This window comes from Sinocyclocheilus grahami, unplaced genomic scaffold (assembly GCF_001515645.1).
Source record: "Sinocyclocheilus grahami isolate Dianchi unplaced genomic scaffold, SAMN03320097.WGS_v1.1 scaffold212.1, whole genome shotgun sequence".
Taxonomy (NCBI): Eukaryota; Metazoa; Chordata; class Actinopteri; order Cypriniformes; family Cyprinidae; genus Sinocyclocheilus; species Sinocyclocheilus grahami.
In genome coordinates this window covers 441,553-459,712 of record NW_015505391.1, presented here as the reverse complement: position 1 = coordinate 459,712, position 18,160 = coordinate 441,553, and the positions used below count along the sequence as shown (strand labels likewise).

At 36.1% G+C, this 18,160-nt stretch overlaps 3 protein-coding genes across 3 annotated transcripts in view; 2 read left to right on the top strand and 1 right to left on the bottom strand.

Moving 5' to 3' along the window:
* rangrf (RAN guanine nucleotide release factor) overlaps window positions 1-536 on the bottom strand; it is a 4,966-nt gene extending 4,430 nt beyond the window's left edge. The window contains exon 1 of the mRNA XM_016286608.1: window positions 529-536. Coding sequence (XP_016142094.1) covers window positions 529-536 — 8 coding nt within the window. The remainder of the gene's footprint in view (window positions 1-528) is intronic.
* Window positions 537-2,081: 1,545 nt separating this feature from the next.
* Window positions 2,082-13,312, top strand: grk1b (G protein-coupled receptor kinase 1 b). Its single transcript, XM_016286587.1, has 6 exons — window positions 2,082-2,324; window positions 5,040-5,197; window positions 5,302-5,385; window positions 12,008-12,132; window positions 12,299-12,500; window positions 13,008-13,312. Exons 2-6 carry the CDS (start codon window positions 5,047-5,049, stop codon window positions 13,289-13,291), a joined length of 846 nt encoding a protein of 281 aa, XP_016142073.1. The 5' UTR covers window positions 2,082-2,324; window positions 5,040-5,046; the 3' UTR covers window positions 13,292-13,312.
* Window positions 13,313-14,558: 1,246 nt separating this feature from the next.
* The window catches only part of arhgef15a (Rho guanine nucleotide exchange factor (GEF) 15), a 10,378-nt gene continuing 6,776 nt past the window's right edge, over window positions 14,559-18,160 (top strand). The window contains exons 1-3 of the mRNA XM_016286581.1: window positions 14,559-15,210; window positions 15,926-16,657; window positions 17,120-17,174. Of these exons, the coding sequence (XP_016142067.1) occupies window positions 14,817-15,210; window positions 15,926-16,657; window positions 17,120-17,174 (1,181 nt within the window). The 5' untranslated portion in view covers window positions 14,559-14,816. The remainder of the gene's footprint in view (window positions 15,211-15,925; window positions 16,658-17,119; window positions 17,175-18,160) is intronic.

Genomic DNA, 18,160 nt, shown 5'->3' with positions numbered 1-18,160 from the left:
TCTGGCCAGACGAAACCAGCAGTTCAATTCCAGGCTGCAGCAAAGTCAGATTGTGCAGAGGACTCAACTGGCTCCTGTGGTCTTGTCCCGGTGGCCGTCTGAGACAAGGTCTTTACTGGGGATCTGTATCTGGGGCTTATCTAGTTGTCCTGGTCTCTGCTGACTTTCAGGGCTGTATATTGCTATTTATTGTTATTTATTGCTGTTTTATTTATTGCTCCTGATGTACGGTGACCTTGAGTGATTTGAAAGGCACCTTAAATTAAATGTATTATTATTATTATTATCATTATTAAAAAAGAAAATTCTATAATCATTGTTTGTTCCAAATCTGTATGATATTCTTTCTTCTGTTGAACACAAAAGAAGATATTGTGAAGAATGTTGGCAACCAAGGTGTGCTGACCAAACTGGTACCCACTGACTTCCATAAGTAAAAAAAATAAAAAATAAAATAAAATACTATGGCTTCACTGTAAAAATGTAAAAATCAATAGAAAAATGGATAATGTCCTGACAGAAAATTACCAGTACATTTTCCGTTAAATTTAAGGTTTCCTTCAAACCTAAAACACAGCAAAAATGCAATGCATAATTCAAAATATAACACCTGTAAAAATCAATACAGAAAGATCCTTCATATTGACACAGTAAACTGAGCAGTATTTTTACAGACTTTTCTTAGAGCGTACTAGCAACTGAACAATCTTCCTTCTAGAATGGGCACACTGGACCTAGGAGCAGTTGAAGAAGGTCAGCTGGTCTGATGAGTCCTGTTTTCTCTTGCATCACGTGGACGCCCGATCTGCTGCTAATGTTTAGGTGCTTGACACCATAGGACACCACTTGAAGGGTCCATGACTCAGCGAGTCAGTGCTGAGAACTATTTTGGCAGCAAAAGAACGAATTACTGTAATAGTTAAACACCTAACATATTTGAACATATTTCGATTTCTAACATAATGAAACCTAACAGGCTGTAAATATAGAGTTAAATCTAACCATCACTCACTGAGGTTTTTTTTTAACATATTTGTAATATATATATATACTGTACACATATATATATTTATATATTTGTCAACAAAATAAATATGTACATTTCAATCATATTCATATGCATTTTGTGACAATTTTGATTCTGAGTTTTTTGACTGAGAGAGCAATACAAATAATGAGGGCATAAAGTGTATTGCATAGGAACCTGTGTGTAACACATCCTGCACTATTTGTGTTATAGTTATATTTATAAAACAGCAGAAGCCTATAGTATGTCCTCATTAAGGTAACTAAGCATGTGTGCGTGTGGTCCAGGTAAACCCTACATTACAGTATGTCTCCACAAGTATAGTAAAACCTTAAATTTTTGACCTTGTTGGTTTATAATCCTTGTGGAGCTTCTAATTTTTTTTTTGAAAGTGTAAAAGTTTTCTGTGAGGGTTGTGTTTAGGGCATAAAATAGTTTGTATGGCAGAAAAATCATTATATCTATGGGAAGTCTCCACAAAACATGAAAACCCAACGTGTGTGTGTGTGTGTGTATTTAACCTCAGGTTACTCAAGGGGAACTGTCACTGTAATAAGTTCACTGTACATCACCATGGAGAAACCAGTAAATAACTTACTTTCTCACAAAATATAATGTGACCATGAAATTACATGCATAAAACATGTAAAATGAAAATGAAATTCCTTCACATCTGCTCCAACTCATCCATAAAATAGTGAATTAAAATGTTAAATTTATCACTACTAACATGATAGATAACTAATAAATCATAGCTTTGCACAATTTGTATTTGTTAAAAAAGTTAGAAACATATAAATTAAGAACAACAGCATGAAACAGTTTTAATTCTGAATGGCTGATTTCTGACAGAAAGCAAGATAAAGATGGAATGACAGAAGGTAATGCATTCTTAGCAGGAGCTTGTTGCTCGTGCAGTGCCCTTTTGATAACTGATCTGACCCACAGCAGACTTACGCTAATAGACTGTGACAAGTCTCTTTCCATTCTAATCCACAGACCGTAATCCACATAGGCTAATGAACTATTAGTTTGAATTTCAGATGGACTATAAACTCCTCCTAACCCGCCTCACTTATTTTCAGAGTGAGAGTGAAACTTGGGAGGGAGAGAAAGAATGAGGCAAGCCATTGAATGATGTTATCTGGAGGCAAGGAGTTTTACAATGCTTGCTGAAGGAGAGAAGGTTTTATCTGGTCTGTGGAGTTTTGAAACCAAGGGACCCATCCTTTGGAGCTTTTAATCCACAATTCTTTGTCACAGGGATTCTACAAAAGGGAAAGTTTCAAAAATAAAGGTAGGGACATTAAAGACTAATTATTTACATTAGTGTGATGAAAATATTTTGTGTTTGTGTGTGTATATTGAGCAGGCATGGCTGCAAGACTTGGTCTTAATATTGGTAGAGACATATCAAACGATGCAGATGCATGGGGGTTTTATGCTTGTACAGTGAAATTGCAGAGTTTTGTTTTGTTTTTACACTGTGTAAGTATATGTTCTCTTTTGTCTTTTGTACAATGATTGAAAAATTCTGACATTACCAAATGTGTAAATAAGGCCTTTAACAATAAATAGCTAAGAAACATACAAATAAATAGACACAGAAACATGCAATAGTAGATTATTCTCTCTTAACTTTTATAGGGAGATGTCCCTAAATACCTTTACCTAAACTTATAATACAATCAACATTATTTAATGATAAATATTATTCTTCTTATTAATAATAATAATAATAAAAAAATATTATTATAAAATCACATTTTTGCTGTTGTTCATTGTGGATTTTTCCTGTCAGAGTATATATACTAATAATGTTATTTTTGACTCATTTTTTTGGTCCCCATGAGGAAACAAGCGTATAAATCATATAGAATTAAATGTTTTGAAATTGCAGAAAGTTTTCTGTGAGAAAAATTGCAGTTTGTAAAGTATAAAAACCATTATGCCTATGGAATGTCCCCACAATAAATGGAAACCAGTATGTGTGTGTGTAAAATGCCACACACAGGAAGCAGTCTACTAGTTAAAATTGGAGCAGAATTCAGAATTTGCATTCAGTTTTTATTGATTTTTATTGTAGAATCTCACCAAACTTTGTACAACTGCACTTACAAAATACGTTGAACTTGTACTTTGATATATACCATTGTACTGAATGATTAAAATATTTGTGTACTATGGTAGGGCTGGGTCTACACAGTGATAAATATACAGCATAGCTTTATTTTACACCAAGCAGAACACTATCGTCTACTTTCCAAATTCACATGTTTCCAGTTTTTTTGTTGGCAGTTTTGTTGATTACAGTGGGAGTGTAGGTACTGAATAACTACCTACACTACTTACACAGGGGCGCAAAAATTGTGTATGCCGTATATGCAGTGCATAGGGGCCACCGCACGAGGGGAGGTGGAGGAATTTATCATGTGGGTACAGAAAAAGACAAAGGGAAAAAGAACAATACATTAAAATAAAGTGAACAAACAAAGATTGGTAGCTTGACCTAAGCTTACCCTTTTTTCGCTGTAAGTCATGAAGTCAATCAACAATTAATGTTGTTGCTTGAGAGGGCAAAATGAATAACCAAAATATCAGTTAATTTCCTTTTATTTCTGTCGCTCAAAAAAAAATTGTGTTATGTTTGTGAATGGGGGTTCAGTTAATATTCAGAGAAACTGAGGAGATTGTTAACAGGAATGTAAACTATACATTTTACCAAAAATCAATGTTTTGAATTAAAAATAGGTCATTTTTTTGTGTGATTCATGTAGACCCGATGAGTTGCTAATTCATACATAAGTACAAAAAAGTGCTGAAATTGTTTATGTTTTTAGTGATTTTTATAATGTGGAAATATAAATTCAAAGGCAAAACACATGAAAAAAGGACTACAGGCCTATAGGCCACTTCTAGTCCACTTCCAGGCACATTTTCCATGAATTATCTCTATGAATATAAAAAAGTTTTACATAAAATGTTCTAGTTTTATATAAAATATAGAAAAAATATGAATAATTTTGAGACAAATAAATAAAAAATACTAGAAATAAGAACATACGGGGGCGACAATACTGATCTTCCATACCCCTCAGCAAATATGCAGTTGTGCCCCTGTAGGTACATTGTAACTGTATTTTGTTAACAATGCAACTTAGTGCACCAACTAATGTACATTGTGTGCAACTGTCCACATATTGCTTATTTTATAATGGCTGCAAATGTTCCTCATGCAGCCTATAATGTAGATGTCATTATGTTTTTAAAGTATTTAAGGCACAAGAAGAAAAAATATTATAAATGTTACATAGTAATTGAACGCACTTTCAGGAACACTTAAAAAAAAGCTAAATATTTCTAATATAATATATATGAATTTCCAACATAAAATATATGAAAAAAACATATCATATATTTTATGTTGATAAGCCCAAAAATCTGAAAACAAAATTGGCAATCAATTGTGTGTGCATTAATTAAGAATGCTTGCTTTGTGTCTGTAAGAATTGTAGCAGCTTTCCTCCTAATCCAGCATAATCTGTGGAGATAATCTGAGCGGCAACAATGATATTCTGGAGGTGTAGTGTCTGTTTGTGTCACAACCCATAATCTCTGGGCTCATCTCACAAGGCTTAGAAGGTCATGTGTGTTTAATATTCTTGGATAACATTTAAATGTTAGATGTGCTCCAGTGTCCACGCAGTCATCACCTCAATACAAGTTCTGAGACTGAACACCTTAAGATGATTTGATCAAGATTAAAGACCCCCAAAATAGCTTTAACTAGCTAATGGCTAGTTTAGACACATGTATCTTGGGACCACAATGTCATAGAGACTTGAGGTTGGGCTCTTTTGAGCATTGTGTCAGCAAGTGTTGCATGGAAAAAAGCCACTTACCTTTTCCTCTTCTGGAAATGTCAAAATCTACTCAGCAAATATTACATATTCTTCTTTTACCCACAGTTTGTCCAAACTCTTAAACTCCATTCCTTGCTCTGAATTTATAGATACCATATGTATAATGTGGATGAGAAGAATCCAGGCTTTAATGAAAATAGAGCTTGTTATTACACGGCTCAGATCATCTGCGGACTTGAGCATTTGCACCAGCACAGGATTGTGTACAGAGACCTCAAGCCAGAGAATGTCCTCTTAGATGATGCAGGTAAGAAGCACGCTGAAACACACCTAACTGCTTAACTGCTTAACTGCTTGCCTCCCCACTTCACACTCCACTGTTTCTGAATATTTTTGTTGTTGTTATTTTAGGACATGTGCGTCTCTCTGATCTGGGGTTGGCTGTTGAATTACCACCAGGAAAAGATAAAACACAGGGATATGCTGGGACCCCAGGTCAGAGCCTTTTCATGTCATTTACTCTAAAATAATGTATTTGCTTGCATGAATGAATGAATCATTTATATAGCGCTTTATTGTGTATTGCTGTACACCCAGTGCATTACAATCATATCATGGGATCTCTCCTCAACCATCACCAGTGTGCAGCATCCTCCTGGATGATGCGATGGCAGCCACAGTACAACGGCGCCAGTGTGCTCACCACACACCAGCTATAGGTTGAGAGGAGAGAGAGATAGAACCAATTCAATGGATGGGGGTTATTAGGAGACCATGATTGACAAGGGCCAGTGGAGAGAGTTTGGCCAGGACACCGGGGATACACTCTTTTCGAGATGTGCCATGGCATTTTTAATAACCACAGAGAATCAGGACCTCGGTTTAACATCTCACCCAAAGGATGGTGCTTTTTACAGTATAGTGTCCCCGTCACTATACTGGGGTATTAGGACTCACACAGACCACAGTGTGAGCACCCCCTGCTGATCTCACTAACACCTCTTCCAGCAGCAACCTAGTTTTCCCAGGAGGTCTCCCATCTAGGTACTGACCAAGCTCAACTATGCTTAGCTTCAGTGGGCAACCAATCTTGGGCTACAGGGTGATGTGGGTGTGAATGGAGTGTTCAAACTGAGGGAGAAAAGTGAAGGGCCCCCTCATAACAGTAAAATAATTTAACATTTGAAGTCCCATTCTGAGTTTAAAAAAAGAGGAAATGCTCATTTAATTTATGATTGTCCATACACTTCAATTATTACAATCATATCGGTGTTTACCTTTATGCTGACCAATTGTGTTTACAGTACTTGTCAAAAATTAAAAAATATTATTATTTTTAAATGTTTTCAATGAAGTCTCATGCTCACCAAGGCTGCATTTATTTGACCAAATATATACATGTATATTTCATAAATCATTCTAATATGCTAATTTGCTGCTAATTTATTATTGGTGCTTAGTTATTGATAATCTTTCTTATTATTATCAATGTTACAAAAAGTTTTTGTTGCTTAATACAGTATTTTGTGGAAACATTGTTTCAGTATTTTCTTGATGAATAGAAAGTTCAAAATAACTTTTATTTGAGCATTTATTTTAAATAGAATATTATACTGTATATTTTTACTGTAACTTTTTTATCAATTTAATGTATATTTGTTGAATTAAAGCATCAATTTCTATTGAAAACACACACACACACCCCAAATATTTGAATGGCAGTATATCATGGTTTCTGCATAAATATTAAGTAGCACAACTGTTTTCAACACTGATAATAAGAAATGTTTCTCCAGGAGCAAATCAGCATATTAGAATGATTTCTGAAGGATCACGTGACACTGAAGACTGAAGACTAATGACGCTGAAAAATCAGTTTTTGCATCACAGAAATAAATAACATTTTACAATGTATTGCCATAGAAAACTGTTATTTTAAATTGTAATATTATTTCACAATATGATAGGGTTTTTATTGTATTTTGATCACATAAATGCAGGAAAAATCAGTTTTTGCATCACAGAAATAAATAACATTTTACAATGTATTGCCATTTGCCATTGCCATTTTTAAATTGTAATATTATTTCGCAATATGATAGGGTTTTTATTGTATTTTGATCACATAAATGCATCATTGGTGAGCATAAAAGTCATTTAAAAATCGGACATGCTGAGAGCTCAGAGATGGCCTCCTTGGCCGTGACAGGGCAAACTGTGAGTTCAGAGACAGCCTCTTTAGCCCTGACATGTTCACGTGTGACCACCATGGTCAAAACAGGACAAACAGGAAACTCACAGGCTGGCGCCAACACAGGACTGAGTTCTGGGCGCTCTGGAGCGGACTCATGGACTGGAACCGGCTCTGGAGCAGACTCGTAGTCTGGAGCGGACTCGTGGACTGGCGCAAGCTCTGGAGCAGACTCATGGACTGGAACAGGCTCTGGAGCGGACTCATGGACTAGAGTGCAGTGTGTAGCTCAAACACAAAATATGGCAACCGCCATCATGGGTAGTACAGCTGACGGAGGGAGGACCACTGGGTTGGACAGCACTGAGGCCACATGGTTTGAAAGCGTTGAGGCCACCGGAGTGCCAGCTGATCACACTGACATCACTGGTGGATCCATTACACTGGCCATTAGTAGTGCTCTGGGTTCGGGCCAATTCCAGGCTTGGAGCCCTCCTACCGGACAGCATTCAAAATACGCATATATTATATATTTCGATTTCATGTACGTGTGAACTAGTGAACCAACCAATGACAGAGATGAGCAGAGGAACAAAAACCAAACAGAAGGCAGAACAAAAGACCACATGACAAAACAATAAACCTATGAAAGCATGACACATGAAGGAACAGGGAATCACATGACTAACAGAGCATGACTGTGGCAAAACTACAAAATAAAAGACATGAAAACAGGAACGTACACCAACATCCAAAACCAACCGTAAAACAAAGCAGCTTTACAGTGATAAACAGGAAAATAATGATTCGGTGATCTAGTAAACAGAATTCAATTCTACTGTAAAGCAACTCAATAGTAAAAGACAATAGTAAACAGTCAGTATTCAGTTGAAATCAGTTCAGTGTTGATTCAATTTGGTTCAATAACTGTGTAAAGTTAATAAATTAAGGAATGACTCCAGTTCATCTATAAAGCAGCTCTGGAGAAAACAGTAATGTCATCACCCAGCTCAATTTAGTTCTTATCCAATAGTGTCTGTGCAGTCAAATCAAAGTTTACAACATATTAATGTGTTTATAGGTAGAATTACTTCAAGTTCTAGTAAAGCAGTCGCAGAAACAATTTGTCACGGCTTTGAGGTCAAGTTAATCATGTCAGTTAAATAGTTAACATCCTGTTATACGTACACTCACTGGCACAGTGTTGAAACTTCACTTGATTTATTAAAAAATAAATAAATAAATTGAACCCACTGCATATCAGCTATAGTGCATATGAACACGCGTGCTTGTGCACATATAAATATACTTATGTAAATTACTTCCTATTTTTTTTTTTAAAGAAAATGTGTCACTTATTTATGCAAAATGCTATGCTAATGCAAGAGATTTCTGGGTGGTTGCTAAAGTGTTCTGAGTGTTTTTTTTATCACAATGCTTTGGGATTTCTAGATGGTTGCTTACTGACCCACAAGGTGCTTTGAATAAAAGCAGCTTCTGCCAAACTCATAAATGTATATACAATACGATCATCGGTTTAAGAGACAATTGCCTGTAGGACAGTTCTCTAAGTGGGCAGCTCAGGACACAAGTCAAGTAGCAAGACTAAATCTTAAATTCTAATAAGACCACTAATATGACTGCAGTGTAGGAAGCCATAGGTGCATTGGAGGAGGCAGCACTCGCCATGGGGCATCAGTCAGAAGACTGCGATGAAGGACATAGTAGGACTGAAGAGACCTGAATCAAATAAGAAAATTCACAGCACAGCATATAGTACTATAGTGATGTAATATATGTGTACAGAATGTATGTAGCTGTAAAACTTATTAAAATAGGGCTTCAAAACTGATAAAAAATATATAATTATGCATGGCACAAAGCAGATTAATAACAAGAAATACACAGACTTTCTACATTGAACATCATTCAGTAGACAATTGAAGTAATTAAAATTATATATTCAATGACATTTTAACCATCTGAAACATGAATTAAATATTATTAAGAAAATATTTATATGTGTCTGATGACATATGTGGACAATATTAATGATTCCTTTCATGTTGACCATTTTGAATTTATATTCTCCAAAAAAAATTATTATATATATATATATATATATATATACACTGATCAAAATTATAAACAAAATTATAAAATTATAAAAAATTATGTGCACAAAAGGCCTATTTCTCTCAAATATTGTTCACAAATCTGTTTAAATCTTCTCCTGTGCCGAGATAATCCATCCACCTCATAGGTGTGGCATATCAAGATGCTGATTAGACAGCATGATTATTGCACAGGTGTGCCTTAGGCTGGCCACAATAAAAGGCCACTCTAAAATGTGCAGTTTTATCACACAGCACAATGCCACAGATGTCGCAAGTTTTGAGGGAACTGTGTTTTGCAATTGGCATGCTGACTGCAGGAATGTCCACCAGAGCTGTTGCCCGTGAATTGAATGTTCATTTCTCTACCATAAGCTGTCTCCAAAGGCGTTTCAGAGAATTTGGTAGAATATCCAACCGGCCTCACAACCGCAGACCACGTGTAACCCCAGCAACCCAGGACCTCCACATCCAGCATCTTCACCTCCAAGAATTTCTGCACAAACTGTCAGAAACCGTCAAAGGGAAGATCATCTGCATGCTCGTCGTCCTCATCGGGATCTCGACAGTTCGTCATCGTAACCGACTTGAGTGGGCAAATGCTCACATTTGATGGCGTCTGGCACTTTGGAGAGGTGTTCTCTTCACAGATGAATCCCGGTTTTCACTGTACAGGGCAGATGGCAGACAGCGTGTATGGCGTCGTGTGGGTGAGCGGTTTGCTGATGTCAACGTTGTGGATCGAGTGGCCCATGGTGGAGGTGGGGTTATGGTATGGGCAGGCGTATGTTATGGACAACGAACACAGGTGCATTTTATTGATGGCATTTTGAATGCACAAAGATACCGTGATGATATCCTGAGGCCCATTGTTGTGCCATTCATCAACGACCATCACCTCATGTTGCAGCATGATAATGCATGGCCCCATGTTGCAAGGATCTGTACACAATTCCTGGAAGCTGAAAACAAGATAATGGTTTTCTACGGGAGGTTTAAAAGCACTTCATGAGAGACTTTACGCATTGCGTTCATATTCTGCTGTTCTGTGGCCACGTTTTGCGGGTCTTGTCTTTTTCTCCTACAGATGACTTGCAGGACCCTGTATGTTATAGTACTAAATTAGTTTGAATCATTTAACCACCACAGCGTCTTGTCTCCATTGGCAACACGCAGGATTTGTGTCGATTGCAAGTGACGTCACGGTAGCTGAGAGTGCAAGCGGCGGTTGCAAGTGACTTCGTGATTTAGTTTCTTTTTTCTTGTCTTCACCACCTGGCTACTTGTGTAAAATGTTAAGAGATTCAATAAAAATTTTTTTTTATAAATTAAATAAAATAAAAAACACTGCAAGTGACATCACTCGCGGAAGTGCAGATGTCTGAGAGTGCAAGTGCATGTCTGCAGCCAGACCCTTCTCCAGAGTTTGCTGGTAAGCAATGGCGGCTGCGGCGGCGCCAGTGTCTTCTGTGGCGTTTGAGATTCTTTCACAGAGACACGGAATTAAAATCGCGCCGGTGATGAATTGTTCTGTTGAGGAATGTTGTTTGAGTGCAGTAAAGTTGGTTTTATGTTGGTCATTCGTTAGACATTCGATCTTTACTTAAGCATTAATTTATATGTAATCGCATAATAGTCATGGATCATGCTGTATCTCGTTCAGATCACGTTTAAAAAACATAATATCAAAATTAATAATAATATTATTCGATGATATAATTGTTTTAAACCTCTGAAGTGAAAAGGTCCTCACAACGATCTTGACTTGCGCACGTCAAGTTAGGGAGTGTCTCAAAAGTGCAAAATCCACAATAAACTTGATCAAATATGTACATTATTTCATAAAAACACTAAAACGGCAATCCTTTTACATGTGTAGTTTATGTTGGCAAATAAATTAAGTATAGGTTGAGATGATTTTTAACTTTTAAAGGATTATTATATCTGTTATAAATATGTAAGGAAACTGAATATCTTACTGAAATAAATGTATTTAACTATAAAACTGCACATTTTAGAGTGGCCTTTTATTGTGGCCAACCTAAGGCACACCTGTGCAATAATCATGCTGTCTAATCAGCATCTTGATATGCCACACCTGTGAGGTGGATGGATTGTCTCGGCAAAGGAGAAGTGTTCACTAACACACATTTAGACAGATTTGTGAACAATACTCATTCAAAGCGCCGCATGTCACAAAGGGGCGGTACCAAGGATAAAGCATGCCAAGCAACCAAACACTCCCCCTTTTATAGGCACACAGGCACTAATTGGCTCATGAAACTTACCAAACCATGATAAAGTATGAACACTGATAGGTTTACCTGTTTGGGTAACGCCAGCCAATTATACTGGGTCTATAGCTCACTCTGCTACAAATATTTGAGAGAAATAGGCCTTTTGTGTACATAGAAAAAGTCTTAGATCTTTGAGTTCAACTCATGAAAAATGGGGGCAAAAATAAAAGTGTTGCGTTTATAATTTTGTTCAGTGTATATACAGTATATATGTTAAATTTATGAGAGCACAGGTCAGATGTATTACTCATGGTAGTCTGGATGTAACAATATATGCTAAAAATAGCTTTCAAAAATTGGTGGTGGACAACATCAGAGGTTTAATTGATGTCAAATTTACAAAATTAATCAAAAGTCTAGGAAAAGAAGACAAGGACACATCTATTCTTTATATTTCTGTTCCTGGAAAATAAACAAGAGAAAAACATATTTTTAAGCCAGCATCGCAAAAGGCCCTGGTTAAATGTAAGTAACAGATATATGTCATATATAACAGATGTATGTCTCCTCCACAGGTTTCATGGCTCCAGAACTGCTACAGAAGAAAGAGTATGACTACACTGTAGACTACTTCACTCTTGGGGTCACTCTATATGAGATGGTTGCCGCCAAGGGACCTTTCAGGTGTCGTGGAGAGCAGGTAGACATACACTTTGGCTCTCTGTTAAGGGGCTTTCACACTGACAGTGATTTGCAGTGCCAAATCAGTAGTTATTGATTGTCAATGAGAGAAATCAAATGACAGCAATTTGAAGCATCCTCACTCATCTTTGCTCAACTACATCAGCTCTTTTTCTGTATCACAGGTGGACAACAATGAAGTGACACGGCGCATCCTGAATGACCCAGTCTCATACCCCCCAACCTTCAGCCAAGAGCTTAAAGACCTCTGTGAAGGACTGATGGAGAAAGATCCAGAGAAGAGACTTGGCTTCAAGAACAATGAGTGTGCTGAACTGAAGAACCAGTCCTTCTTTAAAGAGCTCAACTGGGGGAGATTAGAGGCTGGTATGGTCCATTAGAGTTATAGTTAGGGAAGGATATGCATCATAAACTACTTAAACTCCTTAAATGGTATTGAAAAGTTTTTTTCTTTCTTTTTTTTTTTTGCAAATAGCTTTCTTTGAAGTGCCATATATGTAAATATAATGGTATATGAATATGGGATAACACTTAGCTTTACAGTGTCCCTGTTACATGTTACATGTACTTACTGGGCTAATAACAGTAAATTATGGTACTAAACCTAAACCAAACCCTGAGTCTAACCCTAACCCTATAGCAAGTACATGTTGTTATTTATTATTACACAGTACCTAAATATAAAATTACACTGTAATAAGGACATCTTAAAATAAAGTGTAACTGAATTTGGTACTCATAAAGAACAAAGATATGTATAAAAGTATTATCTGATACCATCAGTGCACAATGGTACTCCCCTTTTTTAGGTATTATAATTTTTTGTTTTAAATGTACGTCTGTAAAAATCTTTTCTTTTCTTATTTTGCACAGGTATGCTTCCTCCTCCTTTTGTCCCAGATGCTAAGATGGTCTATGCCAAAGACATTGATGATGTGGGAGCATTCAGCACCATCAAAGGTGTTGTGATTGACAACAAAGACAATGAATTCTACAATGAGTTTGCAACTGGGAACGTACCAATTCCATGGCAGGAGGAGATGATTGAGACAGGTGTGTTTGGGGAGCTTAACGTCTGGGGACAAAATGGAAAACTGCCGAATGATCTGGATCCCAACTATGTAGAAGCAAAAGGAGGGGGATGTGTTCTACTGTGAACTAGAAAAGAAAAAGAAAAAATAAAATAAAAGAAAATGGTGGGCGCACAGGAAATGATTCATGGTGAACAACAAAGGCATGAATTATGTGCTTAGTGTGAAGAAAGATTGTGTAACTCAGAAGGTCTCCATATGTATGTACTGGAATAAATGTTTTTCTTAAATCAATTAATACATAGTAAGCAAATCACCCCAAGTTCTGACATTCTGTAAAAATTATGATTTTTATTTTTAGTTGTTCTGATAGCTGAATTATTGTAATATACATGAAGTAACATTACTCATAATGTTATCTGTGTTTGTCCATTTACAGTTTCATGAGGGAATTTTTGGTCATGGAGGATGTTAGCATAAAAAGAAGAATTAAACCTAGTAAATGGAAAATGAAGGAACTGAAAAAGTAACAGAAATCAGCATACATGTCATAGAGGAAGTGAGATCCTTGTTTGCTTTTATGGTTAAAATATATTTTTCTAGATATTTTAAAAGATATTCTGTTTACTGTTTGTCAACACATTGATTTTTAATACATTTGGTTGTGTAGCAGCCACTCGTTAAGCTTGACTATAACAATAAAATATTTTTATGTAGGAAAGTAGAGTCTTGTGTTTTTATGGTCAGTATGGAATCAGCTGCCTTGCTGAAAAGTTGAACTGGGAGTTTTCAGTTGTTTAAAGCTAAAGCGAGACATGGAAATTCATGCTTTTTTTGTGGTATTCAGTTCTTACAGCAATCTTTGTATAACTCAACAATATGATACAATACAATACAATACAATACAATTCAATACAATACAATACAATACAATACAATACAAATCAATATAATATAATATAATATAATATAATATAATATAATATAATATAATATAATATAATATAATACAATACAAATCAATATAATATAATATAATATAATATAATATAATATAATATAATATAATATAATATAATATATGAATAACATCATCCAAAAACCTCTGCAGGTAACTTCATTATGTGTTACAATGCTTCTAGAAATTTGCTAAATTTATTTAGGATCAAACAGATAATCAAATAATCTTTAAAATCAAAGTAATACTGCATTATCTTATGTCCAGGATCTACAGTATGTCACTAAATATTCAACAGTCCATTTGGTGTGACGACCTACTTCCCTTTTAAGCCATGTGAAAGACCAGAGGACAAGATCCGAAAGGAGAAGTAACCATCATTAGTGACATTTATTAACATCACTCATAACAAATTTGTTCACAAGGATAACACACCGGAGGAGGTAAAATATTCCTTCACATATGGTGTGTGGCTGCTCTGAATGCTCAGTGAAAGGTAAATTAACTTCTTTTATTGTTTTTTTAAATATTGATATGACAACTGAACAGAGAGTGACAACACAGGCTTCACTGACAAAGAAGACACTAAACTGTTGCACAATCAGGGATTTTGCTGCATCGGTTGATGCATTTGGCACATCAGTGCATCCATGTGTCTCTGGATTTTGATCTGTAAATCTTGCTCACTTGGACATGAAAATTATTCTGGAGCATCAAATGATGAATAAGTCAATCTACAACACATCCGGTGGAAAACCTACCATTCCACCAAAACCAAACCTTAATGCTTCACACCAGTCATGCCACTTTGGATCCTCTAGCAGAGTGGCTCATGCATTGCGTAACTTTGAACAAGGAACAGACAAGCAAACGGCAGTAAACTACAACAGCAATGAAAAAAGATACTCTGAAAATATGAGCCAAGGTGAAACGTCTGTGGTAGTCGGAGCTAGATTGTCATGTCCACCCAAGACAAAGGACCGAGTAGAGGATATATCTTCATTTTCAAGACTTACGAAAAGTGGACGGATGCTGGGGGAAAGAAATCTTCAACTGGCAATAGATGGTGTGGATGTGGGTCGATCAGGTAGCGAACATTTTGAAATCTGTCTCTAATATGTGTGTGCTTTATATGCCTAAATATGAAATGATGCTGAAAACAGTGGTTCTCAGTGATTGTTTTACTTTGTGTTTGCTATTACTTGATGTAGGTTTATGTGATGTAGATATCACATGATGGAGGTTTAGAGTCCATATAACACCAACATAAATACAAGGGGTACAGGAGTTGTTTGTAAAACATTTTTAGATTTTTTAAATATTTTTATTTTCTTTATTTTGAAAACCTTGTATTTGTCAGTGACCCAAATTCAGGTTAACTTGTAAGCAGGATAGACATGTTATGTGCACTGAATTGGCTGCTGAGAGCATGAAACCATTGAAATTCAAGTGAAATTTAAATTTTGTTTGCTCTTGTACAACATAATATTTTTGTTGGGTTGCAGCTTGATGTCCGATGTTAAATGTGGGTCTTCAAGTGAAATCAATTAAGGACCACTGGCTTTGAGCATTGTACAGTAGAAGGCAACTGATCACAAACCCCTGCTCCTTTCCATGGCCAGTTATTAAATATTTTGGCTAATCTGATTATGTTCTCACCTACAAAAAAGGATGTAGAACTCTCAGCTCATTTTATACCATTTTACCAGCACAAAAAATGAAATGTGGGGAGAAAAAAGTAGATTCTGTCTGGGCCTGTTGATAAGCTTAATAAAGCACTTGACTACCCTTCTTTCCCTCAGCTCCTGATGGCAGTGAGGTGAATAATGTGAGTGGCACCACAGAGAATCATCAGGGCTCAACTGCACCACCTACCCACTCAGAGGAGAAACACTGTCATTGCCTCTGCCATCTTCAAAGGCCTGGTATGAAACTAGTCTGGGTACCTCTACACGAGGAGAAAAATGACATGGATACTGTGATTGAAAAGAATCACAAACATCTAAACAGAGGAAGTCAGAGAAATAAGGATGTTTTACACCTAACCAGCAATAAAGACAATTCGCTGCAGAACAGCCCATCTCCCAATTCAAAACCCCAAGCGTTGCCTCCATGTATAAATTGCCAAAGCTTTCTACTTCACCACAGCCCTCACAAATTAGCAGGGAATGGATTTGCATATGCAGATGAGTCAGTTCCAAACCACTCAAAACCCCCTTTACCACCAAGGACTTATCAGTCATCTGAGTATAAAAATACCCAACAGTATGCACAGCTGGAGCACACCGATGCTCAAATATATTTGGATGTTTTGCCATCAAATGACAATAAAGTGACCCCTCCAGCTGTCCCTCCTCGACCTCCCCCACGACTTCCTCTACATCCTCCGTCCCACCGAAAGATAAAGAAACGGTCTTCCCAGCCAGCGCTGGCATGTGTAGTCTCTCTTCGAGGCGGCGGTCCACCAATCAGAAACACCAGCAGCCGTGAGAATGGAAAATTGTCTCACCGCATATCTATGCCAAACCCATCAGGTGAGTGCAGAAAAATGTCCAAATATTGCTTTTTACTAAAGCACAGCACACAAAGCAGTTTCATTAGAGAGAAAAAAAAATTGTGCATGACTGTATATTTTAACTATGCACTTTTTAAGAAGTGGCCAAGATTTTGCCAAGCATGACATATTGTGTTGATCCTAACAACTTTCTTGTCAAATAAACATAGTCTCAAATGTCGAATAAACATAGCCCTAAACCCAAACATTAAGTATTGTAACATTGTCTAAGCCCCTAACCTCAGACCTAATCCTGACCCTACCCTAATGTTGATCCAGGAACATGTCCTACTTACCAAAATCATTTTGGGCATCAAGGAATTCTATCAGTTATTTAGTTTTTTTTATTTTTTTTTTATATCTGTTTTGAAATGCTTTATTCAGAACTTAAAATGAAACACATATGTCTAGATTTCTGAAAAGCTTCATGATTGTTTTCTAGGTAAAAGCTATGAAAAGGATAATTTTGAAGACTGGGAGTCTATTGACACGGAAGCGTAAGTTTACAGCATCAGTAAGTTGTTCTCAAAAAGTGTGCAAATTATGCAATGATTTTTAGAGGGGTCAAAGAATTTCTATCATTAATTTCAGGGAGTAGGTTTTGTGTTGCTCCTGGTTTCTTAAAGACATTGTAAGAAAAACACTAAAGGTTTTTGTGTAACACTTTACAATAAGGTTCCATTTGTTAATGTTAGTTAATGTATTGACTAACATGAACGAACAATGAGCAATATATTTATTACGGTATTTATCAATCTTTGTTAATGTTAGTTAATGAAAGTACAGTTGTTCATTGTTAGTTCATGTTAATTCACAATGCATTAACTAATGTTAATAAGCACAACTTAATGTATTAGTAAATGTTGAAATTAACATTAACTACAATTAATAAATGCTGTAGAAGTATTGTTCATTCTTAGTTCATGTTAACTAAAGTAGTTAACTAATGTTAACTAATGAACCTTTGGTTACACTTTATTTTAAGGTGTCCTTGTTACAGTGTAATTATACACATAAGAACTGAGTAATATTAATTAACTACATTAACGTTAGGGTTAGGATTTGGGTTTGGCTTAGGGTTACTTGCATGTAATTATGCATAATTACATGCAAGTAACCCTAAGCCAAACCCAAATCCTAACCCTAACGTTAATGTAGTTAATTAATATTACTCAGTTCTTATGTGTATAATTACACTGTAACAAGGACACCTTAAAATAAAGTGTTACCAAACCTTATTGTGAAGAGTTACCGGTTTTTGATTGTGTGCAAATCTGTAATGAAATGATTACTTATCTTTAGTTGATGTAGTCAAATACAGCTTTCCTAATGGGAAGTGAAACAGCCTGTAGTTAGTTACCTCCTCACGTGATCGAGACTTTCATTTGTGACCGTCGTTTTAGTGCACTTTACAAACTAACTTTTGTGGTTACTTAAATGTGTTAAAATGTACTTAAATGTAATGAATGCATACTTTTATGAC